We start from the raw sequence: 26,861 nt of genomic DNA on the forward strand, positions 1-26,861 counted from the left end.
ATTTTCACCATATCAACCAATTTCTGGATCTAGCAAAAGACATAGAGCATAAGGGTATGTGGTGGAGAAGGGGCACACAGAGGCCTTTCACTGGTCATGTTTGATGTGTGAATCTGGTAGCTGGTGCACTGGTGTTTGCTTTATAATGAGACACAATTATATGCTATATACCTTTTTGCATTTATGATATTTTACCAACAGAAAAAAATTTATCACATTTTTGAAACTTCTGATAATAAAATACTTTATTGGTACCATTTAATTGTCAAAAACAGTAATGTGTCCATTGCTTGCTTCCATCTTTAAATTAAAAACTAATAAAGCAGAAGAAAAAGATCACTTGATTCTGTCAAGAAAACAAGATGCAACTTATTTCTGCAAACAACTTAAGTACCATAATCCATTGGTCTTCGTAATAAATAATTGTATATAAAAGAAGACAATGGCCTGAATAATTTTGCAGAGAACATATTACACATCTTAAACTAATAAGCCTAAATGCTACCTATCCCAACTTAAAACTTGTAAGACTAATTAATAAGAGTTATTGAAAAACTGAATTAATATAGCACCAAGAATTTGGGATTTGGAAGATTTTGGACAATGTGATTTACTGAGCAAAAAGAACAATGATTTTTCTTTTGTGAATTGTCAGGGGTTTATATATGAGCAGAAAGACCTCAATATAGGCCCCTTTTAAAAGTCAAAGTTTCATAAACTTGTGCAAGCCTTTCATCATCTCTCTGATTTCTATACCTAGCAGTTGACCCTATGGTAAAAGATCATGTGTGATAAATAATAGAGTTCTCTCTGAATATAATTTCATATTTATCTTGTCTCATTAATATAGTTTACACCTCAATTAAAACATCATTCTATCTGCATGTAATATATTTCTCTAAAATATTCTGCAACTCAGATTTCCATTCAGACTACCTTCCTCAAATAAGTGTAATCTTATACTATCTATACCTCATTAAATTGCTTTTCTCCTTTTAGTGAAACTCTCAACTCAAAGTATTATAGTAATGAAAATACAAATATAGCATATATTAACATATTAGAAAAAAGATAATAAATACATATGGATCCATGCTAAATGAGATAATACAAAGCAAAAATCCCACACATCACCATGCTATGCTCATCTACTCTAAAACCACCAAGAGAAAGGCCCTGATGCAGCCCTGGTTCATGTAAATGGATGTTCCCCACATACCCCTACGTGTCCTATATTCCAACATAATTTAAATGTTCTTTTAAAGACATTTCATGTTTATTTCTATTTGTTCAAAATGGTCCACAGCAACTCTGACTACTACTCCTGAAGATGATAAAGTAGTGAACATTATATTTGTAATCAAGTCACAGATTCTAAGTTAAGTACTTTCTACTATTACCCTTTTGCTTAAAAACAGACATTCAGGGGGTTGAACAACGTTAAGTAAGGGGCTTTTATTTCTGCCTTCTCTTAACTGGTTGGGATTTTGGATGTGTCCATTAATTATCCTCTGCTTAATATAAAAGGTTTGTTTAAGCAACTAACTGAAGATCTTCACTTAAGAATCAAGTATGTTGATTCAGTGATCGGCAGGTGAAGAACCCTTGTCTAAACACTCGGTCTGGTTCCATGAAAAAGATGCTCCTGACCCGCCATCAGCACAACACATTCCACGCCTCAGCCCAGATGCAACCAGGACATAGTAGAATGTGGGTGCCAGGTAGAAACTATCTGAAAACTACTTTTAGGACAGGTTTTGATTTCTCAGTTCTAGTGCAGCAGTCTCAAAACAGACTTTGCATTGAAACACTTGCTCCTTCTCATCAAGTCAAACTCCTGAAGAGAAGTAATGTCAGAAAGAACACAAAAAATAACATGTCTTCCCTGAAAGAGGCACTGCATCTGGGATTGGATTAAGGCTAAATAAATAGTGCTGGTTTGTGGTTCAGACTAATGTGTAAAGGATGTTAACCAACAGTTTCACTATTTGTCCTATATGCCTGTTTGTGAAGATGCATCTCTATCTCCTCTCTGAAGACGAGCATTCCCAGGTGTGAGTGAGAGGCCTCATTCATGGCTTTGGACTGGATGCACATGCGGTACTGCTCAGGAGTCAGTTCATCAGCACAGCGCTTTTCATGCCAGAGGTGGAAAAGACCAGGAACCGGAGTCCGAATCACAATCAGATCACCATGTAAATATTTTCGATAAAGATGAACATCTTCTCCACCCCAGCCTTTTACTTCCATGTCAAATCCACCTGTAGGATCAAAAGTGACACTATAAGTAACTGCTGCCTGGCAGTCAGAGCACAGTCAAAAAATTTAAATACTCAGCTCTCTCTACAGAAATCAAAGGAGAAGGAAATATAAATCATTCATAATCTCATAACTATTAATATATTGTGTTTTTTCCCCCTATCCTTTGAAACATAAGCTTTCCTGGGTTACAGAAAACTTCCCTGAGGGGAAAACGGAAGAAATGGTCATGTTGGAGATAAAAATTTGAGAATGGGCTCACAGGTGATTTAAAACTAAAGGAATGGATGAAATTACTGAAGGAGTTTAGAAGGAAAAACAGGCCCAGGGCTAAATGCTAACAAATACCAGTATCTAGAGGTTAAATAGAGTCAGAAAAAGACAAGTCTTCTTATAATAAGCAAAAGATAAACAAATGAAATTGAGAAATGATCCCAGAGGAAGGAAAAATGTCCAGAGAATGTGCTATCACAGTAGTCAAGTGAAGAAAGCATCTTGAAGTAGAATTGGTCAAGTGTGTGCTGCTCAATTAAGAAGTCAAAAAGAACTAAGTAGAACTGGCAACATAAATGTCACTTTTTTTTTCTTTTTTTGGATTTATTTATTTATGCATGAACTGGGGGTACAGGCCAGATGTGCGGGAGGGTGAGAGGATTCACCAGAGACAGAGTGGGGAACAGAAGAGGCAGACTGACTGAAATACACTGCTGAGGGGAGCAGCGAGCAAGACAGGAGAGGTCTGCTCCGCCATGTGGGATACTTGCCGGCCGGCCAGGATCGAACCCACGCTGCAGAGGCTGCGGACAGCTTCACAGTGCAGCGTTCAACTGCCTGCGCCACCAGGGAGGCCCATAAATGTCACTTTTAACCTCACCTAGAACAATTTCTGTAGAATGATACAGCAGAAGGCTAATTGGAGTAATAGACACATGAGATGGGACATAAATTTGAGACTTTTAAAATTAGTTTAAGCTCAACAACGACCTATTTCAAGAAACATGGAGAACATAAAACCATTTGGAGTTTTGAAGAGCTATTTTTTAAAAGCTAAGAAAAATTAATTCTTTACTTAATAGCTAGGTTTCCAAATTATGTTATCTGTCAAATTTTAATTCTATGCCACTTTATTTCATTCACAGGATGACAAAAATGCTAAAATCTCTGAAAAAGTATTACTTTAAACAGTCACAGTTTTACTAAATACTATGTCTGACACATCTGTTTTTCTTCTTCATAGATATGAATGAGCTCTTCAAACATTAGAAATGATGTAGATACTTAAACAGGGGACTTCTGGTTTATGACCCAGAAGTCACTGTCCTAACAAGTAAAAAGCTGAACAAATTGAAAAATCAACATCTCTTCTCAGATTGCTCAGAGAAGTAAGGTCACAGGGAAAACGGTTATCCCTAAAGTTGGAGAGACAGAGGTAGACAAGAGAGAATCACAACTCATTACAACAAAACCCGAGTCAAAAATTCTGGGATGAGAGAACCCATGCCAGGGTAGGAAAATCTGAACTGTAACTGAAGAATTGCTTGCTGGAGGCTCAGGAAACAAGTCTGAGAATTAAAAACTTGACTGGGGAAGGGCCTAGTTTTGTAATTTCATCTTTAGGAGCTCTACCAGGTTCTTATAGTGAAGACTGAGTGAAGATTGGAGAAAGAGTCCTTAAAAGTCCTAGGGAGAGAGGGGTAAAGTAACCATTTTGAAATATGCCAGAGCATTTTGTTCCTAAGGAGGTGCACCCTCAAGAATAACTATTTTACTACAGCCTAACCTATCCAGGGAAAGGGATTCCTATCCAGGGAAAGGGATTTAATCAATTCCAGCCCATTCTATTCATCCTGTCCTACCTAAGAAGGAGGGCAGCATCTGAGAAATACTTGTGAAGTTTATGGTCTAGATATACAGACTCACTAGACATCTGAGAGCTAACTAATCACAGGACTGTTTTTTAAATTTTTTAAAATTTATTTTAATTTTATACATTTTTTTTACATCATTTTTCATTTTTGCACAATGTATGGATTTTCATATTGGTTACAGTCCCCATACAATTCCCACCCTCCCCCGTTTTGATCCAATTACCATCCTCCGCCCCCACCCCCGTAGTGTGTTTCTGGTTTATAGTTGCTTGTTAATTTTGACTTTTACTTTATTATAATTAGGTTTTTTCTTAGTCCCTTATTTAGGTTTTCTAAATTCCCGCTATGAGTGAGACCATCCGGTATTTTTCTTTTTCTTTCTTGCTTATTTACTATTTATCAAAGTTTCCTTTTACCCAATGCATCATGTTTAGCTTTCAAGGGAAAATTATATACACCAAAAATGCAAAAAACACAGTTTGAAGAGACAGAGAAAGCACTAGAACCAAACTCATACATGGCAGGGATGTTGAAATGATCAGAATAGGAATTTAAAACAACTTTAGTTAGTATGCTAAGGCGTCTAATGGAAAACATGAACAACACTACAAGAACAGATGGGTAATTAAGCAAAGATCCTAAGAAAGACTCAAAAAGAAATGCAAAAGATAGATCAATGTAACAGAAATGAAGAATGCCTTCAAGACGCTCACTTGCAGGCTGGACTTGCTGGAGGAAAGAATCTCTGAGCTTGAGGACATGTCTATAGATATTTCCAAAACCATAAAAGCAAGCGAAGGGAAAGAAAACTGGAAAAACAAAAAACCAGAGCAGAATATTTAAGAACTTCAGGACAAAGGGAATACCAGAAGGAGAAGAAAGAAAGGAATAGAAGCTCCAAGTAAGAGGCTAAATTCCAAATAAGTAATGCTGAGAAGGTAGAGTCTCCCTTCTCAATCAGCTCAGATTCAAAGGGTAGAGGCTCCTCCACTCCAGGTGCACTGGTTAAGAATATTGGGACCCTAGTGCCCTCACCCAGCACCCTGTTCATAAAACAGGGGTGTCATTCTGACAGAAGTATGCTACTATTGATACAGCAGTGAAATATGCATCACCTCCTGCATTGCCAAGACACTCCCTCCCTTCTCTAAGCTTAATAAACCTTGATTTCCATGTTTACTATCTTGCTTTTTCCTTGCATTCTGAAGATAAAAGGTCTTGCTGCAAAAAACTTCAAAACAAAGCCAAGGACAGAACTTTGCAAAGAAAACATCAGAACTGCAAACCACCAGAAGGTGACAAAAATAAGCTGTTGTCAACCAAGTCACCACTTATGTTACAAGAACAGGTATGCTAACCTTAAATCCCTTCTTTTATGTCCTTGTAACTCTAGTTAATACCACTACATTCTGCTAGTAAACAGGACGGTCCTCGTTCACACTCTAGTCTTCTGCCCTCCTCATTTGTCAACAAAGGGAAGTAGCATTTGTCTCAAAACTGTTCTTACTGGTGAGGGGAAGCAGTAACTTCAGTATCGCTATCTTTACCCCATGCTCTTGGTGAACAAAACAAACGACTCCAAAGCCCTTTCCAAAAGAACTGATTTTATTTTTAACAGGGTGTACAGAAGTACAAGCCAAAGGAGGCTCTTGAAAATAATGGACATTTTGGTGGTAAGCAAGTAACAAGCTAAAACACAGACCAGCTAGTTTACAAAGAGAAACAGGGTAAAGCACCTGGGTCCAAAGAAACCTCAGAGACTTGCCTCAAAACCAACCCTGCCCCGCAAAAGGGTACAATTTAAATGGGTCACAATGTGGAGCAATTTATGCCCCAGAGCTTTATCAAAACAAGAGAGCAATCAGCAAATGATGAGCAGAGCCTAATAGGTGGGAACAATACCAACTGAGGCAAGAAAAGCGACAGAGAGACCTACCAGCTTGACTATGCACAAGTGTTTAGGAGTGACATGAAAGGCTTCATGTTGCTCGGCATGGAGGGTGGGGAGATAGTATAATTCACTAAAATGTAAAGCCAAGTCAGTAAATAAACAAGCAACGTAAAACAAAAGCCCTAGAGGTGGGGAAATCAATATCCAGAAATACCACAATATATAACCTAAGCTGTCGAATATTAAAAAAAGTATGAGGCATGCAAATAAACAAAAATGTGTGACCCATGTACCAGGAAAAAAGAGGATAACAGAAAATGCTTCTGAGAGAGCCTAGGATGTTGGTTTTAACAAAACTTACAAAGTAGTTATTATAATAATTTTTTAAAAATGTGAAGAATTTTACAAAAATCATTCATAAAGAAGTAATAGAAGGTAAGATAGCATTGTCTCATCAAATAGAAAATATTAATAACGAGGCAAAAATATTTTATATACATACACATATATATGTGTCATATATATCGCGCATGTGTGTGTGTGTGTGTGTGTGTGTGTGTGTGTGTATAAAGAACCAAATGGAAATTCTGGAGTTAAAATGCCCAAGAACTCAAATTAAAAATTCATGAGAGCAGATCAACAAATTTGAGTTAACAAAAGAATGAGCAACTTGTAGATCAAATTACCCTACACAACCACAGAACAAAGAAAAGAGAAATGTGGGATACCACTGACTACCAAAATATATTTAATGGAGTTATGAGGAGAAACAATGAGAAAGGAGCAGTGAGAAACAACAGACACCAGAAGTGAGGTCCTCACTGCTTTATTAAACAAGAAATTGGAGAATGGGCATTAGTTTCATTTACATCTTTTTATTGCTACTGGTTGATTTTTATTTTTATTTATTTATTTTTTTTGCCTTTTATTTTTTTATTTTTATTTTTATTTTTTTTAGTTCTTACTTTTTTTTATTAAATAATAAATTTTATTTTTATATTCCCCCATACAACTGCACATGCCCCATTCTGACCCCAATCCCTCTCCTCCCAGCCCCCACCCCCCAAAAAGTGTCTCCGGTTCATAGTTTTTTGTTGATTTTGATTTTCACTTTCTTATAGTTATTCACTTTCCTGGTCCCTTATTTAAGTTTTCTAGATTCCTGCTATGAGTGAGACCATCCGGTATTTTTCTTTTTCTTTTTGGCTTATTTCGCTGAGCATGATCCCTTCCAGCGCCATCCATGTTGCTGCAAATTGCATGTGTTTATCTTTTTTGAATGCTGAGTAATATTCCATGGTATATATGTACCACATCTTCTTGATCCAGTCATCTATTTTTGGGCATTTGGGCTGTTTCCAAAGTTTAGCTATTGTAAATAGTGCTGCTATAAACGTAGGGGTGCAGGTGTTCTTTGGAATTGATGTTTCTGTGTCCTTTGGGTAAATACCTAGGAGTGGAATTGCTGCATCATATGGAAGCTCTATGTTTAGTAGGTCCAGAAATCTCCACCCAGCTCTCCATAGTGGTTGGACCAGTTTGCATTCCCACCAACAGTGCAGGAGAGTTCCTTTTTCTCCACAACCTCGCCAACATTTGTTGTTGCTAGTTTTTTTAATATGTGCCATTCTCACTGGTGTAAGATGGTATCTCATGGTAGTTTTGATTTGCATTTCCCTGATTACAAGTGATGTTGAACATTTTTTCATATGCCTGTTGGCCATTTGCATTTCCTCTTCAGAGAAGTTTCTTTTTAGCTCTTCTGCCCATTTTTTGACTGGGTTATTTTCTTTGTTGTTGTTGAGTCTCATCAGCTCTTTGCAGATTTTTGTGATCAGTCCTTTATCATTAGTGTTGTGTGCAAAAATGTTCTCCCAGTTGGTGGGGTTTCTCTTTGTTTTTGTTATTGTCTCTTTTGCTGTGCAGAAGCTCTTTAATTTGATGTAGTCCCAGCTGTTTATCTTTGCCTTCACCATCACTGCTTTGGGTGATGTGTCTGTAAAGATGTCTTTGATATGCAAATCACATAGTGTTTCACCTATATTTCCTTCTATGTATTTTATGGTTTCAGGTCTTATGTCTAGTTCTTTAATCCATTTTGAGTTGATTTTTGTGTATGGTGTGAGGTAGTGGTCAAGCTTCATTCTTTTGCATGTAGCAACCCAGTTTTCCCAGCACCATTTATTGAACAAACTTTCTTTGCTCCAATGCATAGTCTTTGCTCCTTTGTCAAAGATTAGTTGACCATAAATCTGTGGGTTTATTTCTGGATTTTCTATTCGATTCCATTGGTCTGTGTGTCTGTTCTTGTTCCAATACCATGCAGTTTTGATGATTATGGCTTTGTAGTATAGTTTGAAGTCTGGGCGTGTGATGTCTCCATTTCCTTCTTTTTTTTTCAGGAGAGCTTTGGCTATTCGGGGTTTTTGGTGATTCCGTATGAATTTCATCAATAATTGTTCTATTTCTTTGAAGAATGACATTGAAATTTTGATTGGAATAGCATTGAATCGGTATATTGCTTTTGGTAGGATGGCCATTTTAATAATGTTTATTCTTCCAATCCATGAGCAGGGGATGTCTTTCCATTTCTTTGTGTCTTCTTCTATTTCTTTTAACAGTGTTTTATAATTTTCTTTGTATAGGTCCTTTACCTCTTTTGTTAGATTTATTCCCAAATATTTGATTTTTTTTGTTTCTATAATAAAAGGGATGTTTTTTTTTTTATTTCTTCTTCTTCAGATTTATTGTTTGTGTATAGCAAGGCTACTGACTTTTGCGTGTTGATTTTGTATCCTGCCACTTTACTGAATTGATTGATAAGTTGAATTAGTTTTTCTGTGGAGTTTTTGGGGTTCTCTATGTATATTATCATATCATCTGCAAATAGTGATAGTTTGACTTCTTCTTTTCCTATTTGGATTCCTTGGATGTCTTTCTCTTGTCTTATTGCTCTGGCTAGGACTTCCAGTATTATATTGAAAAGCAGTGGTGAGAGTGGACATCCTTGTCTTGTTCCAGATCTTAATGGAATTGCTTTCAGCTTTTCACCATTGAGGATGATACTGGCTGTTGGCTTGTCATAGATGGCCTTTATGATGTTGAGTTATGTTCCTTGTATCCCAAGAATTTCAAGGGCTTTTATCATGAATGGTGTTGCACTTTGTCGAAAGCTTTCTCAGCATCTATTGATATTATCATATGGTTTTTATATTTCTTTTTGTTGATGTATTGGATAACGTTGATTGATTTTCGGATGTTAAACCATCCTTGTGTCCCTGGAATGAATCCTACTTGGTCGTGGTGAATTATCTTATGGATACATTGTTGGATTCTGATAGCTAAAATTTTGAGGATTTTTGCATCGGTGTTCATTAGGGAGATTGGCCTGTAGTTTTCCTTTTTTGTGTTGTCCTTATTCGGTTTTGGTATTAGTGTAATGTTGGCTTCATAGAACGTGTTTGGTATTGTCCCTTCCTTCTCAATTTTTTGGAAGAGTTTGTGAAGGATAGGCACTAATTCGTCTCTGAATCTTTGGTAGAATTCATTTGTAAATCCATCAGGCCCTGGGCTTTTGTTTTTGGGAAGGTTTTTGATTACCATTTCAATTTCGCTGCTTGTAATTGGTCTGTTTAGGTGTTCTATTTCTTCTTTATCTAGCTTTGGGTGATTGTAGAGTTGTAGGAATTTGTCCATCTCCTCTAGATTGTTAAACTTGTTTCCATATAACTGTTCATAGTAGTTACTGATTATTCTTTTGATTTCTGCTGTGTCCGTTGTGATTTCTCCTCTTTCATTGATGATCCTGTGTATTTGTGCTTTCTCCCTTTTTTCCTTTGTGAGCCTGGCTAGGGGTTTGTCTATTTTATTGATTTTTTCAAAGAACCAGCTCTTGGTTTCATTGATCTTTTGGATTGTTTTTTTAGTTTCAATTTCATTTATTTCTGCTTTGGTTTTTATTATTTCTTTTCTTCTACTGGTTTTGGGGTTTTTTTGTTGTTCTTTTTCTAGATCTCTGAGCTTCAAGATTAGGTTGTTTCTTTGAGTTCTTTCTTGTTTTTTGATGTGAGCTTCTATTGCTATATATTTTCCTCTTATTACTGCTTTTGCTGCATCCCATACATTTAGGGTATTAGTGTCCTCCTTGTCATTCAATTCAAAGAATTTTTTAATTTCTTCTTTGATCTCCTCATTAGTCCAGTGGTCTTCCAGTAGTTTGGTTTTTAATCTCCATGAGGTAGAATAGTTCCTTGCCTTCTTTTTTTGGTTTATTTCTAGTTTGATGCCTTCATGGTCAGAAAAAATGGTTGGTATGATTTCAATCTTGGTGTATCTGTTGATGTTTGTCTTGTGCCCCAGTATGTGTCGATCCTGGAGAATGATCCATGTGCGCTTGAGAAAAATGTGTACTCCGTTTTTTTTGGGTTTAGTGTTCTATAGATGTCTGTTAAGCCCAAATGCTCTAGGTCCTTATTTAGAGCTTTAGTTTCTTTACTTATTTTTTGTCTTGTTGATCTATTCATTGTTGATAGTGGTGTGTTGAAGTCTCCCACTATGTATGTGTTTTCTCTGATGTCTGTTTTCAGAGAGGACAACAGTTGTCTGATATATTTTGGTGCTCCTTCGTTTGGTGAGTATATGTTAATGAGTGTTATTTCTTCTTGAAGTATTGTCCCCTTGATCATAATGTAGTGACCACTGGGGTCTCTTTTTATTTTTTTGAGTTTGAAGTCTGTTTTATCTGATATAAGTATAGCTGTTCCTGCTTTCTTTTTTGGTCCATTTGCTTGTAGGATTGTTTTCCATCCTTTAACTTTAAGCCTATTTTTATCTTTTGTAGCTAAATGTGTTTCCTGGAGACAGCAAAAGGTTGGGTTTTGTTTCTTAATCCAGGCTGCAACTCTGTGTCTTTTTATTGAAGAGTTTAGTCCATTTACATTTAGAGTTAATATTGATATGTTAACATCTGTATTTGCCATTGTGTTTGTCTTTCCTTTGATTTTATTTATTTATTCTTTTAATAACTTTTTTTTTTTTTTTTGGTCTTCTTTCGTTGTTATTCGTCCCTCTGAGGTTCTGGCTTTAGGATTCCTTGTAGTATTTTTTGGAGTGGGGGTTTAGTCGTAATGAAATTCCGGAGTTTCTCCTTGTCTGGGAAGGTCCATATTCTTTCTTCAAAGAGGAAGGAGAGCTTTGCGGGATACAGTATTCTTGGTTGGCATCTGTTTTCTTGGAGTCTGTTGACTATGTCCCTCCACTCTCTCCTTGCCCATAGTGTTTCTTCAGAGAAGTCTGATGTCAGCCTGATTGGTTTTCCTTTGAATGTTATCTGTTTCTTCCCTCTTGTCAGCTTCATTATTTTTTCCTTGTCCTGGATTCTTGGGAGCTTTACTATTATGTGTCTTGCTGTGTTTTTCCTTTCGTCGTGGAAGTTTGGTGTTCTTCTTGCTTCTTGTATATCAATTTTCAGCTCCTTCTTCGCATTTGGGAAGTTCTCTTCAATTATCTCCTGGAATATTTTCTCTGTTCCTACATCTCTCTCCTCTCCTTCTGGAATTCCTATAACTCTTATATTTCCTTTCCTCATGGAGTCAGATAGTTCCCGAAGTCTTTCTTCGTTCTTTTTCCTTCGTACTTCTCTTTCCTTTTCTGTTTTGGTTCTTTTTATTTCTGTGTCTTCAAGAGTACTTATTCGTTCTTCCATTTCATCTATTCTGCTTTCATTGCTTTTCCCAGTGTTCTTTAGTTCCTCCATTAATTCTTTGATCTCTTGCATTTCTTTTACTTCCCTCTTTAGGGACTCAATTTCATTCTTCTGACCATTGTTTTCCCTCTTTAGGGACTCAATTTCATTCTTCTGACCATTGTTTTCCCTCTTTAGGGACTCAATTTCCTTCTTCTGATCATTGTTTTCCTTTATGACTTCTGCCACTTTTTTAATCAGGGCAATTTTAAATTCTCTTTCTGGAAGGCTCAGAAGTTCTTCCAAGTTACTGTCGTTGCAATCTGAAGGGTGGTTTTCTTTTTGTGGTGTGCTTCTTTCCTGAGGCGTTGTTAGGTTGCGTGTGGTTCTTCTACTCCCTACTGTCTGTTTTCTAATTTGTTGTATGCATTGGGACACTGTGTTGCTCGGACTGGCTGGCATCTTGGGTGAACTTCTCCGCTCCCCTCTGGCTCCTCCAGGAACCATCTCTGGCTTCTGGGGGGGCTTTCTGCTGGTTTTAGGCAGTCTTTACTGAAGAAATGTCCCTGTTCTAAACTGGCGAAGTGGGACGCAGTCCCTGAGCATCCGGTCTCAGGCACACTCTTCTGCGTGCCCGGTCTGCCCCGGACGTGGGTGCCTGCTCCCTCTGTGGGCTCAGACTGCTGGTTGGAAGGGGCCTGGCGTGGGCTAACTTCCCAGCTGGCCACTGGGTCCTCCAGAAGCCTTCTGCCCTTTTCAAGAAGTCTTAAGAAATTTCCCTGTTCTATGGGGTGTTAGTGACTTTTTTTCTGGTCACTAGGTGGCGCCAGAGATCTCTCCTATTGTCCTTGGGGGGCTGTTTTTCAACCCCCCCACCCCCGTGGGACAGGGAACAGAGAGTGAGAATGGTAGGGTAAACCTCAACGGCTTTGGGGTGCTGTGTCTGCCTTGTGCCCCACCGTCGTGGAGAACCCACGCCCAGAATTTCGTGCCCCGGGTCTGAGTTCAAAGCCCTCAGGTCCAGGACGCGGGCTGTAGCCCAGTTCAGTGGTGCGGGAATGGCGCCTTTTGCACCCGCTCCCGTGCCTGGGCGCCTGGTTCCTGCTTACTCAGTGAGGGACTTTCACCCCCGTGAGGGCCTCCGCGTGTCTCCCCACAAGCCTAGGTCACAGGCGCGGGGACCTGGGCAGCCGGGATCCAGGTCCGTGTTTGCTTTTCAAGCGCGCCAAGCGCGCAGCTTTTCCGCGCAAGCTTACCGGCAGCCCGGGCTGTGTGCTCGTCTCCCGGGGTCTTTGTTCTTCTCTAATGGCGCCCGGAGCCATTCGCTCACCGCCGCGGCGAATCCTGCAGGCTTCTCCACAGCTCCCGTTCACGGGGTGTGGTGGCTGCAATAGTTCCTTTCCACTCACAGTCCCGCTTGCTGCGTCGTTTGTTCTTGTTGGTCCTTTTAGTTTGTTGTTTTCCTCCTCTCTGCCGGTCGGAGAGTGCCGCCTCTGTGGGCAGGGGAGGGGAGCAGGGTTCTGCGCTTCCCTCCCTTCTGGTCCTCTTTTATGGCCACTTTCTTCTTCGGGCAGTTTGCTGGCGTCACCCGTTTATCTTCCGTGTGTCCCACTTCTCACTGGGACCTGCCGCTTTTCCTCCCTATTAACTTTTTTTAATGGGAGATCTTACTCGCAGCGTCTCCTCGCCGCCATGTTGCTCCGCCCCAACAACAATCTACTGGTTGATTTTTAGTTATTCAAGTGTTACAATGATAAAAAGAAAGATGGCAGAATTTTAAAAAATGGCTGATTTAAAAAATGAATATAAATAAACCTATATATATATATAAAATATATTCTATTAAATATATATATACACACACACACATTTATGTATGTAAATGTAGTGAAATATATTCTAATATGCTATGGAAAGGTAGTAAGTGAACGAATCAGGAGACACGGAATTAGATTTCAGCCTGCTTTCTTAAATTATGCTCTGAAGCTTTATTTTTATTGGGTAAGAATGAATCTAGGGTAAGACATGAAGTTTAGAGCAAACTCTTTATGGGGAGTGAATGACTAGGTTGTGACTCCCAAGTCTCCCACCCCAACTTCAACCAAAGTGAGAAATGATTTTTCATCTGCTTTAAATACTGGGATTTTGCATAGCAGTTAAAAGGCAGTTTCATGTCTAAATTAAAAATATGAAGAAGTCCTTGGATTAGATGATCCAAGATTACTTCTAGCTGTAATAATCTACGAGTACAACAAAGTTATGTAAGAGCAATTGAAACAACCGCAAATAATGGATAACAAAACAAGTATTTGTAAAAACTAGTGTTTTGATTTTAAAGAAACAAGAAAATATTATTTAACATTTTTAATTTATAATGTTTTTGCTATTCAAAAGTAATTATAAACTCATTTTGCCTCTCATCTCTTCAGACATGTCTTTCAGCTAATTTTATTCATAATTTAATAAGAAAACATTCAAAACTGACACCTTTAGAAAAGTGCCTTAAGGCGCTACAGTAAATACCCAAGAGTCTATCCTTAGATATAAGGTAAACTTACCAATAGTTAGGAAATCTGATCGATACTGACAAGTCATTCCAAAGCCAAAATCTCTCCAAAAGCCAGAATCCTTTTTGTGAACCTTAAATTAAAAAAAAAAACAACTCATTTTAATTTCTTAAAAACTGGAAGTTTCTATCAATGAAACAAATTTTTTAAAAAAGATTTAAATCTCTTCTAAATAATACCTTTCTTAACATTTATGTGACTTAAGATGGATCACAATCATTTACTAAGTCCTTACAAGAACAAAAAAATAATCTTTGTGAGCCAAGGATTCTTGCCACTTTCAATTTAACTGAATTCACCTGTACAAGTTTACACCTCTACAAGTGTAAATTGTGATTACTAATAATGAGAGTGGTGTCTGACCTCAAGGAGTTTATATTCTAGGAGGATAGTACTTGCACAAATACCTATTGTCATATGCTATATTCTACAAAGTAGACTTTTTTAATGTCCTTGCAGTATCTAATTCTTTCCCCATCTTTCCGATTTTATACAGTTTTGCTCTGGTACCTGCCTCTATGCAGACTATTGCTTCTGGAAAGCTCCTTCCATCTGTAGCTGGGTGATATTTCACTCTGTAGCAGTAGGACAGTCTCAATCTACTTACTATAGGAATTGACTAACAGATCTTTGACAAATTCCAGGCCAACAAGTTAAAAGGGGAGAGCTGTTGGGAACTCTGGAAAGCAAAAGTTCTCATTTCTCTGAAAGAACTACTAGGTAAGATACTTGCTCTTTTTGGATAGCATAGGGTAAGAGTCAGCAAACTATAGCCTCTGGGTTAAATCTGGCTTGCTGCCTATTTTTATAAATAATTTTACTGGAACACAGCAATGCTCATTTGTTTACAGAGCATTCATGGGTAGCTGCATGGTAGACTGGCAGAGTTAGTAGTTGCAAAAGGCACAGGACCCACAAAGCTTAAAATGTTTTCTACGAGACTCTACAGATTGTTTGCCAATCCCTGGTGTCAGGTCCAGATGTTAAGCTTGGAACTGCTACAGTCCTTTCCACTAAGGAAAAACAAGCTTTAAAATGAAGCTGTCACCACTGAAGATCAAACAGATAAAATAAAGAAAAAAGAAGTTCAGGATTTTGATGATGCTGAGTTCCCAGGATCAAGTAAGAGTTGAAACCTAATAAACTTTTATTTTATTCACATATTCAACAAGCAAGGTTAGACATGGGTCTAAGAGCTGGGGCACAGCAGTAAACAGAAGTGACAAAGTCTCTGCTATCACAGGGCCTCTGTTTTGATGGGAAAAAAGAGAAAATAATATACATCAGGTAGTGGTAGATGCTAGGAAGAGAAATACAAAAGGATAAGGAGAAAAATCAATACAGAGAGAAAACCTACTTTGAAGATAATGGCCACAAAAGGACTCTTGGAGGAAATTATGTTTGTACAGGGACTCTAATGGAATGAGGGCATGAGTTACACAAATATCTGGAGAAGATCATTCCCAGCAAAGAGGGCAACTTGTACGATGGCTCTGAGGCAGAAGTGTGTTTGGAGTGTTCAACAAACAACAAGGAAATGACTATGGCAAGAGCAGAGAAAGCAAGGGCAAGAATAGAATGAGGCCCTAGGGTCAAAAAGAGGTTACTGGTATAGTATTTCTGTACTCTTTGGCAATTATTTAGATGGGGCATGTTAGGACAAGTGAGGCTAATGGTAAATAGTCACTGATGATAATCAAATCAATATACTGTGTTCTGATAAACTTCATTTATGGAGAATGAAATTTGAATGTCATTTAATTTTCATGTGCTATGAAATACTCTTTTAAAAAATATTTTTCAGGGCCTCTCCTGGTGGTGTAGGTGGTTGAGCGCCACAGTATGAAGCTGTCCGCAGCCTCTGCAGCGCCTGTTCGATCCCGGCCGACTGGCGAGGGTCCCACATGGCGCAGCAGACCTCTCCTGTCTCGCCCACTGCTCCTCTCAGCTGTGTATTTCGTCAGTCTGCCTGTTCTGTTCCCCCCGTCTCTGGTGAACCCTCTCACCCTCCTGTGAATCTGGCCTGTACTCTGGGTTCTTGTATAAATAAATAAATCCTTAAAAAAAAAAATTTTTTTTTCAGGGGTCTCCCTGGTGGCACAAGGGGTTAAGCACCGCACTATGAGGCAATCCGCAGCCTCTGTAGCAAGAGTGTGATCCCTGGCCGGCCAGCGAGAAACCCACATGGTGCAGCAGAACTCTCCTATCTTGCCCTCTGCTCCCCTCAGCAGTGCATTTCAGTAACTATGCCTGTTCTGTTCCCTACTCTGTCTCTGGTGAATCCTGTTGCCCCCCCACATTTTTGGTCTGTACCCCAGTTCTTGTATGCATAAATAAATCAATCTTTAAAAAAAATATTTTTTCAAACATTCTTAACTCATGGGCCATACAAAACTAGGCCGCAGGCAAGACTTGGCCTACAGACTATAGACTACTGACCCCTGACCTAGGGGAACCATAAGGCCACATCTGAGAGAATCACACATGACTGGTCATGGGGTTTTGGCTTTATCCTAATCACGATGGGAATTCTCTGAATAGAAGAATAATGTGATCAAGTGATGTTTTGGAATATCTCTCTGGCTGGAGTATAAAGAAGAGAAAAGGTGGGCCTCCGCTGGTGGCGCAGGAGGTTGAGCACAGCGCTGTGAAGCTGTTTGCAGCCTCTGCTGTGCTGGTTTGATCATGGCCAGGCAGCAAGAATCCCACATGGCACGGCAGACCTCTCCGGTCTCGCCCGCTGCTCCCCTCAGCAGTGTATTTCAGTAGATCTGCCTGTTCTGCTCCTCGCTCTGTCTCTGGTGAATCCTCTCACCCCCCTGTGCATCTGGCCCATACCGTTTTTGTTTGCATGACTAAATAAATCTTAAAAAAAAAAAGAGAGAGAGAAAAGGGGCAAGAGAGGGAGGGAGGTTGGTTAAGAGGAAACATTTAGTTACACTCTGGATATGGGAAGCTGGTGGTACAGACTACTGCAGTAGTTGGATGTCTGTAAAAAAGATTTAGGACACAGACTGACAGACGTCTGTAAGTGACCGAATGGAAGAAGGGTGTGGGGGAGAGGGAAAGTTCAACTGAAATAAGAGCAGGATTGCTCCTGAACAACTGGTCTCAAGCCAACCCCCAAGAATGGGCTCACAGAAAAAAGGGCAGCCTGGAAAGGAATAGTGTGGAGTTGGATACAGTGGCGCTGAGTGATTTGTATGGCAGCCAAGTGGAAATTCCTGCAGATAGCAGGGATATAAGGAATATACAGGACCGTAGAAGAAGCAGATTTTGAGAAGAGTGGGGACAATCTGAAAAGGTGATGCCCAGAATCTGAGAACCAACTGGAAAACAGAATGAAATGGGCAGCACTGCGCACTTGGCTCAAGTTGGAGTTGATAAATGAGGTATGTATTTTCTTTTTCCTTTATTTTTGGGAGAGGGGAGAGAGAGGTTCTTCCTCATCTGGAATATAAAGGGTGCTGAGGGCAGGACTTTTTGTTGATTGTAATCTGTGTTACATCTTTAGAACCTAGAATAATGCCAGGCTTTACATAGTAAGCTTTCAATAAATATTTGCCGAATGAATAAATTTATAGAGATGTAACTTTTGTGGCAAAACAAAGACTAGACTCTAATAATCTTATTACCTTACTCAAAATATAACCCTAGTGTAAAGTATTAAAACTCTTGACATTTTTACCCCATGCCATTTCTGATTTTACAAATATTAAGACTTCATAAATTATGGTTTTTTAAAAAGATTTATTTATGCATACAAGAAATGGGGTACAGGCCAGAGGCATGGGGGTGAGAGGATTCACCAGAGATAGAGTGGGGAGCAGAACAGACGGAATGACTGAAATACACTGCTGAGGGGAGCAGTGGGCCAGTCAGGTGAGGTCTGCTGCGCGATGTGGGTAGCTCCCTGGCCGGGGATTGAATGTGTGCTGTGCTACAGTGGCTGCGGATAGCTTCATAGGTTGTGTCTTAACCCTTTGCGTCACCAGGGAGGCCCTAAATTATAGTTTCTTTTAAAATTCTTCAAATATTATCACACTTGGGGAAAGGAGCCATTTTTTTTTTTTATTTTTAAAGTAACATATTTCTACTGAAGAAAGTAGAAGGAAACTCAAATTGCCCATACGCCCAGATTAATATTGCATTGCATTTTAGCCAGTCCTCCTAAGCATTTGGGGGGATACAGCAATCACATATAGTCTACAGCTCCAATCCTCAGTTTAGTCAGCTCTCTCTCCAAATCAAATTCCACTCTCCTCAGAGCTGCAGTCATTTTTTCAGGTATACTGCCAAAGCCTAATTGGCTGCTGGCAGTTGGAGCCACACTCAATCTACTCCATAGAATCAAGATCCTCCCTAGGCTTTCTATTACCTGTGGCATAAAATTCCAATTCCTTATAGAAGAGTAATAAGCTCTCTCGCAAATATGGCCAGATTCGCACCCCATCTCTGACCAAACACCACAGAAACCACCTAGTCATCTTCACAACTCAGTCTTTTTTTATGATCTACATGGTATTTATTAACTGATTTTATTTTTGGTCTCTTCCCACCATAGTAAGATTATTGTGAAGCATAATAATAATAAAGTCTGTGTGGTTATAAGTGCTGGGTTATCTGACATAAAACCAACTCTCATTTGTTTAATTTACATAATGGAGATAGTCTGTGCAGTGGATAAGAGTGGAGACTGGAGTCATACTGGCCAGGCTCTGGCCCTACCATGACCAGCTGTTCATTTGGGCAGACATACAACATCGCCTCATCTGTAAAAAATACCGGTAATAATAGCACCTATCTCAGAGACTGTTAGAATGATTAAATGAGTTACCATTTATGAAAAACAGGACAGTATCTCACACACAGAAAAGGTATATAAAATTAGTATTAACTTTAAAGATTTATTTATTTATTTATTTTTATTTATCCATACAAGAGCTGGGGTATAGGTCAGAGGTGTTGTGGGGGAGAAGATTCACCAGAGACAGAGTGGGCAGCAGAACAGGCATATCTACTGAAATACACTGCTGAGAGGAGCAGCAGGAGAGACAAGAGAGGTCTGCTGTGCCATATGTGGGTTAGCTCCCTGGCTGGGTATTGAACTCATGCTGCAGTGGCTTCAGACAGCTTCATAGTGCTGAGACTTAACCCCTTGTGCCACAAGGAAGGCCCAAAAAAATTAGTATTAACTTTAAAATACCATCTAACTTATATGTGTGTGTGTGTGTGTACACACACACATATAAATTTTTCATTCTAACTTTACATTTTTCTCATTTACATGAATGTATTTATTTACATTTCATGTATTTTTCCTCTTGGTACATATAATCACAATGTGAACTATAATTCAATTTATCATTTTATTATGAGAGTTTTGCTTGCTTTTAATGTTGTCAGAAGCATACTGCTTACTCTATAGCTTTGATTATTTCCTCAGCAGAGACTTCTGGGAGTGGAAATTATAGGACCAGAGAGATGAACCTGTTTGCAAACTCCTGATTCATAAAGCTCACTGGTGTTCCTACATTGGCAGAGATGGAAGAGGCCCATTTTACCAGCTTCACTCAAATGGCCTTTTTAAAAGGCCATTTCCTGCTGTAGCTTTACAGCAGGAAAAAAGCATCGCACTGCTATTTTAATTTATTTTTAATAAGGTTGATTATTTCAATCTGTATTTTAGATCTGCTAAGAAAAGACAGGATCTAAAATTCCTAGAAGAGTAGGAAATGAGAACTTTTGATGCTTTTAGTAATCATTATATCCCTAGTGCTAACACAATTCTTCTACCTGTTAGTCTTCAAAAAATATTTGTGAATGAGTGAATAGGGCCCTCCTAAACCAGTTGGCAGGTCCACACAGTAACCTTTTATAGTACGAGAACTAAAGGGAACACATATTTTTGAATGCCTGTTGTGCTGGAGCAAGCTTTTATCTTTTAAGCTTTTTATTTTAAGTGAGGAGACTAATGCTTAGAAAGGTTACACAACTTGCAAGGCTGCATGGTGAAATACTGATAGACTGTAAAGTGGAAATACTTAAATTTATTTTTCTATACAGTATCTAGCATGAATTCACATTCAATCATCTTCCCCCACATCCTCCCAAACCAGAGAATATTAGTATCAGCAAGCTTTTATACTCCTCTTCACACTCATATTGACTCCATTTGGGATACTGTTTTTCAAGTAATTTTTTAAAATAAACATTTTATTCTGGACTAACTTTAGATTCACAGAATAGTTGTAAAATAGTGAGGAGAGTTACCATATACCACTCATCTAGTTTTAGCTTCCCCTAAAGGCTATTACCTTATATTGTTGGGATTTATTTGTCACAACTAAGAAATCAACACTGGCATATTACTATTAACTGAACTCCCAATTTTATTTGTATCACACCAATTTTTTTCTTTTTCTTTTTTTTTTTTTGATTTATTTATTCATTTATTTATTTATACAGCACTGGGTACAGTCAGAAGCGCGGGAGGGTGAGAGAACTCACCAGAGCCAGAGCGGGGAGCAGAGCAGGCAGAAGGACCGAAGTACACTGCTGAGGGGAGCAGCGGGCGGCAGGAGAGGCCTGCGCGCCATGTGGGACCCTCCTCCGGTGGCCGGGGAGCAGCTGGGGATCGAACCGGGGCTGCAGAGGCTGCGGGCAGCTTCGGAACCCAGAGCTCAACCGTTGCGCCACCAGGGAGGCCCCCAATTTTTTTCTTTAATGCTTCCCCTTTCCGTTTCAGGATCCAGGCCAGGGTACCACATTGCATTTAGTTGTTAGTTTCCTCTCAACTGTGAGTTTCTTAACATACTTATTTTTGATGATGGTGACGGTTTTAAGGAATCAGTATTCCTTAAACTGGTATTCCTAATACTTAGTATTAGGTATGATACGTAGTATTCATGGTTACGTATTCTGAAGAATGCCCCTCAATATGGACTTGTCTGAAAATCTTCTCATTATTAGGTTGGAAAGAAGAACACAGAGATGAAGTAATCTGCTTGGTACACTCTATCAGGGGAGGCATGACAACACTGGTGATGTTAACTTTCATTACTTGGCTTACGCTGATATCTGTCATATTCTCTGCTAAAAAGTTTCTCTCTCTCCGTACTCAATGCGTCATCTAGCTTTATCTTCTGGAACAGGGGGTGTCTACATAGATTATTTAGAATTCTGTAAGGAAAATATGTCACTTCTACCCTTATCTATCCATTCATTTATTAGTATTATTTTCTACTTTTTTACTCATTTATTGACATCAGTATGAACTAACATGTTATTTTATGCTTGGGATCACAATGCAATACTAGGTTATTAATTTTGTTGCTCAAATTGTTCCAGTTTTGGGAGTTCTTCAGGCTCCTGTGTCCATGATGCCCTCCTGCCCTTTTGTCATCTGAGTACTTTCCTACCCCATGAAGTTCTAACTTTTAAAGAACAAATCTGGTTTTATTAATTTAGTGTTTTCTCAAATCTCCCTAAAATTATTTATTTTAAAATTGTTTTTTATCTATATTCATCTTCTCAATGTGTTAATTTTTCTGTTTATTAAAATCTGATGGTTCTCCTTCATAGTGTTAGTTTTTCTCAAGTGTTTGGCTTGTCATGGTTAACTGGTATTCATTTTTGCTTCAAAAATCATTACTCAAAAACCCCAAACTGTTAACTGTGAATTTCCTATTTCCAGTAAGAGTGGAGGAAGGACCAACAGCAGCTTGTCTTTGGGCTCTGAGGTTCCCCATACATCCACCCGAAAACTCAGTACGGCCAGGACCCTGCCCCTGCCTCTCCGGCTCCAAGGATCACACACCCTGCTGCAGCCTTCAGACCAACCCCAGTCATTTCCGATTCTCAGTACACATCCTTATCTTCTGGGAGCTCAGAGGATGCAAAATAGCCCCATCATTAGTATTCTGAATACAATCTACACAGCCCTCTCCTCCCATCAATCCTATGCCAGCTATTGCCATATTATAGAAATTTTTCAAAATTTAGTTCTACTAGTGATACTTCTTTCATTATCAAATACTAATAGCCTTTTTTCTTTTTTAGTAATTAAGCTTTTACATGGATTTGGGGTATCAGATAAAGCAAATATGGGTGCTGATTTGCTATTTTGATCCCATTTGTATCTATACTCCTAAGTAATACTGGTCTACAGATAAGATAGAGGTATGTATCTATGTGCTTTGTGAGGTGTTAGAATGAAGATAATGCTGGCTTCATAAAATATATTAGGTAGATCATAGGCATTAATAATTATGGGTTCTTTGAAAGCCTGGAACAATTCATCAGTAAAATATTATACCTATGTGCCTACAAGGTAATTTTTTGATAACTGTTCTCATTTTTAAAATGGTTCTTAGTCTCTGCAGTTTTCATCTCTTTATAACACACTAACTCAAGATTTTGTAAAACTAACATGAACTTACCTTACAAATTCTCAAATCTATCCATTTAGAATTTTAAAAAGTTACATATAAAATTCATTTCTCTCAATGTTTTCTTATTCTAATTTCTAACATGTTTTTTTCCTTTTACCCAATCTAACAACTTTATGATTAAAAAATTTACTTTTCACATAAAGAATTAAGTTCCTATATTTGTCAACCTATTAATTTTGAATCATTAATTTCTGCCCTTATCTTTCTTTCCTTGGACTATTTTTTCATTTTATTAACATTTTTAAAGTGACTTTGAAGTTCACTTGTCTCCATTTTTCTTAATGTTACTAATAAAAGATTAGGTTGAATGAAATATAGTATCCAGGACTCAATCCTAGAACAGAAAAAGGACACTGGTAGAAAAACTGATGAAATTCTAATAAAATCTATAGCGTAGTTAACAGTCATTTACTGATGTTAATTTCTTACTTTTGACAAATATGCCATGGTTATTTATGGTATTAACATTAGGGAAAACTGGGTAAAGTACAGGACTACTTTAAATACTATCTTTCCAACATTTCTGTAAAACTAAATAGTTTCAACATAATAGCTTTATTTGGGGAAAAAAACTTATGTAACTATAACTTTGTCAATAACTATATTTCTGAGATATATTATCCCTATTCTGTGACTTTCTAAGCAAAGTATAAAATTCCTTCTTAGTTATTTAACTAAGCTATATTAACAACCTCAGGGAAAAAAGTAGTTAATTTATATTCAGTAAAAGTAAATCCACAGCAATACTGTACAACTGTCACATTCTGGCACATGAGGGTTTTTTTTTTTTTTTTAAAGTTTTTATTTATTTATACAAGCACTGGGTATAGTCAGAAGCACGGGAAGGTGAGAGAATCCACCAGAGCCAGAGCGGGGAACAGAAAAGGCAGACAGACGAAGTACACTGCTGAGGGGAGCAGCGGGCACAGCAGGAGAGGCCTGCGCGCCATGTGGGACCCTGGGCCTGGGGATCAAACCAGCGCTGCGGAGGCTGTGGGCAGCTTCACAGCCCATTGCTCAACCGCTGCACTACCAGGGAGGCCCTGGAACATGAGGTTTTTCTATGTGGCCTAAACTTTTCTCCTCCTCATCACTCCTACCACATTTGATATTTAATTCTGAAATAAGAAATTCCAAAATATTTTATGGGAGGAGGATGAAGGGACAATGAAAATAGTACATAATAACTAAAGTTTTAATTGAAACTTTGTTTTCTACTTCTAGAACAAACATCAAGAACCCCAGGAATAATCTTTGGAGCTTTCATCACTGTCAGCTTTTCAACCAACAGTTAAGTCTTACCAGCTGCTGCTCCACGGGTGGTGGTACATCCTGACTGGCATACACGATGGCGGGGTTGTAAAGACTGAACACCACAGGGTAAAATACCTTCTTACCTATAAAGTGAAATACATGTTTACATCACACAAAGTCATACAATGAAGGACTGATCTTTACTGCAATATCTATGAAGATTTTATTAAAGTCTTTCTTTGACATATGATGATTTATCAATATTCAAGCTACTGAACATGATGTTTTGATGAACATGATGATTTTATGACATCAATAACTGAGGATGTGAAACTATAACCTTGCAAAAGAACAGAGGAAAAGAAAGATTAACGGGTGTCTTGCACACATATTCCCTTTCTCTGGGTGGTGCACAAGGATATTCTCTGAGCTGTTCATTAGGTGAGCCATTCATTACTCATTATCTTAGCAATTGATTTAAGTTAATTGAATTTAAGTTAATTGGTTGACGATCACCAATTTTGAAACTTCTATGATTCTTTGAATCATAAACAGTAAATACAAATACTGTACAATGAATTGACAGAATAATTAAAAAAAATAGAACTGCAGACAGACATGAACAAGATCTGGAAAAGTAGGTAGAGTTAAATATACCTGATATAATAACTGCAGACGGCCTTTTCATTAGATTAGCATTCCAAGTGATAGATAGCACTGAAAGGACCCTAAGGCTAACTAACTAGCCCACATCCCCTCAACAGAGAATCAACCCATTGCTAAGAATGGACTCAATCAGAGGTGATGAAAGGTGATGATATCAAGTGCTCAGTAATGTCTAGGACCCTGCAGGCAATGAGGCAGCCTTTCTAGTACAAGATCCTCAAGAGATTTTCATGTCACCTTCATTAAAATCCACTTAGGAATAGGGAGCTCAATTTTCCAGAGGCAAATCTATTTCTGGTTATAAAAAATTACTTTTATATTGAGCAGCTCCTTCAGCTTCCACATTTTGAACCTAAGGCTGCCTGGTATAACAAAAGTAAACCTAACTCCTATTTACTCACTAAGCAGTCAGAGTTCCTAACAATTTTTCCAAAACAAACTGACTAAAAAGGTAACCGTCGGCGTGATATGAATAGTTCTAATTAAAAAATATTTGAGGTTTTTTAATAAAGAAAATTTTTTTCACATTAAAAATAAGATTTGACATATAAAAATGTCAATTGTTCATAAAATACTAAAAAAACCCACAACACAAAGTATAATAAATCATCCCCAAAATCAATCTGGGGACTAAGCACTATTTGTATCTAGACCTCTATATGCTTGTGTGCATTGGTACATCTACCTGCAGTAGCGTGCTTCTGACTCTCACATCTCTAACAGTCTGCTTCTTTTTTTTTTTGACAGGTGCTGCCTCCCCTTTGTTAATTTCAAGTCATTTTATTTATCTGCATTTGTTTATTTGGATTCAAATGAAGACACTGGAATTTGGCCATAAGGGAACAAGGGGTATGAATTTCAGGGGGGCAAATTTTCACTTTTCTACTTACTATTCCAGTTAAATTATGTCTAACATAACTTTAAAAACATAATTAACTTGACTGAAAATATGGGATATGCGGACACCTGTTTTAAATTCTACACTCAGCTTTTCCACCAATATTTTACGCACCTGGCTCAGCATTTAACCGGCAGCTGTTAAGGAATTCGGCTGAGAAATATATATCAACATCACAGAAAAACATCAAGACCTCTCCCTTGTCCCAAGCTCGGGCACCCACATTTAGTCCTCGTCCACGATTAAATTCTTCATTCAATGAGACCAAGGTGTAATTGTGAAAATTAGACTCACTATGAGGAAAGCACATACAACAAATGATAAGTCCTACTTAAAGTTTAACAACTCTCTTCCTTCAACATGACTTACAATTTTTTTATACTTCAGATACTTTTATGTTGATTCTACATTTATATAGGGAAAGAAATTCATCAACTTGTATGTTCATCATCAGGGAAAGATACATCCTCTAAATGTCCATATTTGAGGTAACATATAGGTAGTGTGAGGTTAAAAAGTGTTGGGAGACTGCTGCTCTTAAAGAACTTAAAACTCTATTGGGAAGCTAATCTCTATATACACAAAAAAAGCCATAATGTGGAGGCCTCCTTGGTAGTGCAAAGGGCTATGCTGCAGCACTATGAAGCTATGGCAGCCACCGCAGCACAAGTTTAATCCTTGGCCAAGGAGCTAACCCACATGTTGCAGCAGACCTCTCCTGTCTTGCCCGCTGCTCCCCTCAGCAGTGTATTTCAATCAGTCTGCCTGTTCTGTTCCCTCCTCTGCTCTGGTGAATCCTCTCACTCCCCCTACCCCCCACACCTCTGGCCTGTACCCCAGTTCTTGTATGCATAAATAAATAAATATTTTTTTTAAAAAGCCATAATGTCTGGTAATAAATAATGCATTCCACACCAATGATACCAAGAACTCTCCAGCTCTTCGGGTCTTCACTCAAATGGCCCCTTATCAGACGGACCCCCTCCCCTCACTGCAGATGTGAAGCAGCCCCACTCCCTCTCTTTAATCTCTATCACCTTGTCTGGCTTTGTTTTCCTCAGCACTACCAGATGTGTTTGTTCAGTGCCTCCCTGCACTGGGAAAGTAAGCTCCATGAGAGCAGGGGTTTTTGTTGAGTACTATAAACACAGTGAGCCTCATGCAGTAGAAGGTCAATAAGTACTTGCTGAGTGAATGAATGAACAGCAGTTCTGAGGGGAAAAAATCACTTTACTGGAGGAGAGAAGATGTTAGAACTGGAATTTAAGTTATGCCTGGGTTAAAATCCCGAATTCAGTGGTCATTCGAATTATTCTCAAAGG

The 26,861-nt window shown here is 38.4% G+C and overlaps 1 protein-coding gene across 3 annotated transcripts in view; it reads right to left on the reverse strand.

Moving 5' to 3' along the window:
* Positions 1-1,968: 1,968 nt before the first annotated feature.
* CSGALNACT2 (chondroitin sulfate N-acetylgalactosaminyltransferase 2) overlaps positions 1,969-26,861 on the reverse strand; it is a gene marked incomplete at both ends in the record, with an annotated part of 32,306 nt that continues 7,413 nt past the window's right edge. The window contains 4 exons of one of the 3 annotated variants that reach the window (XM_084245280.1): positions 1,969-2,261; positions 14,260-14,341; positions 24,024-24,118; positions 25,654-25,832. In XM_084245280.1, the coding sequence (XP_084101406.1) occupies positions 1,969-2,261; positions 14,260-14,341; positions 24,024-24,118; positions 25,654-25,832 (649 nt within the window). Of the gene's footprint in view, positions 2,262-14,199; positions 14,342-24,023; positions 24,119-25,653; positions 25,833-26,861 lie in introns of those variants that run through there. The other 2 variants (XM_084245279.1, XM_084245281.1) reach the window with 2 other exon arrangements.

Source organism: Talpa europaea (assembly GCF_964194135.1).
Source record: "Talpa europaea genome assembly, chromosome: 10".
NCBI classification, from domain to species: domain Eukaryota; kingdom Metazoa; phylum Chordata; class Mammalia; order Eulipotyphla; family Talpidae; genus Talpa; species Talpa europaea.